General features: G+C 41.4%; 1 protein-coding gene across 1 annotated transcript; it reads left to right on the forward strand.

The window, feature by feature from the left end:
* The first annotated feature begins 514 nt into the window (after nucleotides 1–514).
* Nucleotides 515–889, forward strand: LOC142176394 (uncharacterized). The gene has a single exon (XM_075243940.1). The coding sequence runs from the start codon at nucleotides 515–517 to the stop codon at nucleotides 887–889; it is 375 nt and encodes a 124-aa protein (XP_075100041.1).
* Nucleotides 890–1,097: the final 208 nt, after the last annotated feature.

Genomic DNA, 1,097 nt, shown 5'->3' on the forward strand with positions numbered 1-1,097 from the left:
CCATGGCAGAGAAAAAACAACGGCTAAAGTGTTGAGTTGTGGATTCTATTGACCTACTCTCTACAAGGATGCTAGTGAGCTTGTCAAGCGTTGTGATGAATGCCAAAGAGCCGGTGGAATCTCAAAGAAGAATGAAATGCCTCTCACCGCCATTTTGGGGATAGATATTTTTGATATGTGGGGTATTGATTTCATGGGTTTGTTTGTTAGATCTTGTGGGGACACCTACATTCTAGTCGCGGTGGATTATGTATCTAAATAGGTCGAGGTTGTTGCTTTTCCCAACAATGAAGAAAGGAGTGAGGTGGTATTCTTGAAAAAGAACTTCCTCACAAGGTTTTGTACCCCAAGGGCCATTATTAGTGATAGAAGTTCGCATCTTTGAAATAAGGCTTTTGATACCTTATTAACAAAGTATAGTGTCACTCACAAGTATAAATCCCCCTACCATCCTCAAGCAAGAGGACAAGTTGAAGTCTCTAACTAGGAGATCAAGAGTATTTTGTCGAAGACAATGAATGCCAATTGGACATATTGGTCAAGAAAAATTGATGATCCTCTTTGGGCTTATAGAACGGCCTACAAAACACTGATCGGGATGTGTCCATACTGGTTAGTGTTTGGGAAGGCGTGTCATCTTCCGGCGGAACTTGTGCACAAGACCATGTGGTTGAAGAAGTTGAACCTTGAGTGGGATGTCGCTGCAAACCTAAGAGTGGCACAATTGAATGAGCTAGATGAATTTCGGTATCATACCTACACAAGCTCGTCCCTTTACAAGGAGAAGATGAAGTACATCAATGACAAGTACATCCACAACAAGGAGTTTAAAGAGGGTGATCTTGTTCTATTGTTCAGTCCCAGTTATAGATGTTTCCAAACAGGTTGAAGTCAAAATGGAGTGGCCCATTTGAAGTGGTGAATGTAACCTCCTTTGGGGCTCTAGATTTGAAAAATAATAACGATGAGGTGTTTAGAGTTAATAGGCACCGGGTAAAATATTATCTTGGCAAGGTTGATGATGGCCACATTGTGGCGGTTCTTCATATCAAATGATTGGTAATCTGCGTCATGTCGCAATGTTAAATCAGGAGCTC

Source organism: Nicotiana tabacum, chromosome 3 (assembly GCF_000715075.1).
Source record: "Nicotiana tabacum cultivar K326 chromosome 3, ASM71507v2, whole genome shotgun sequence".
NCBI classification, from domain to species: Eukaryota; Viridiplantae; Streptophyta; class Magnoliopsida; order Solanales; family Solanaceae; genus Nicotiana; species Nicotiana tabacum.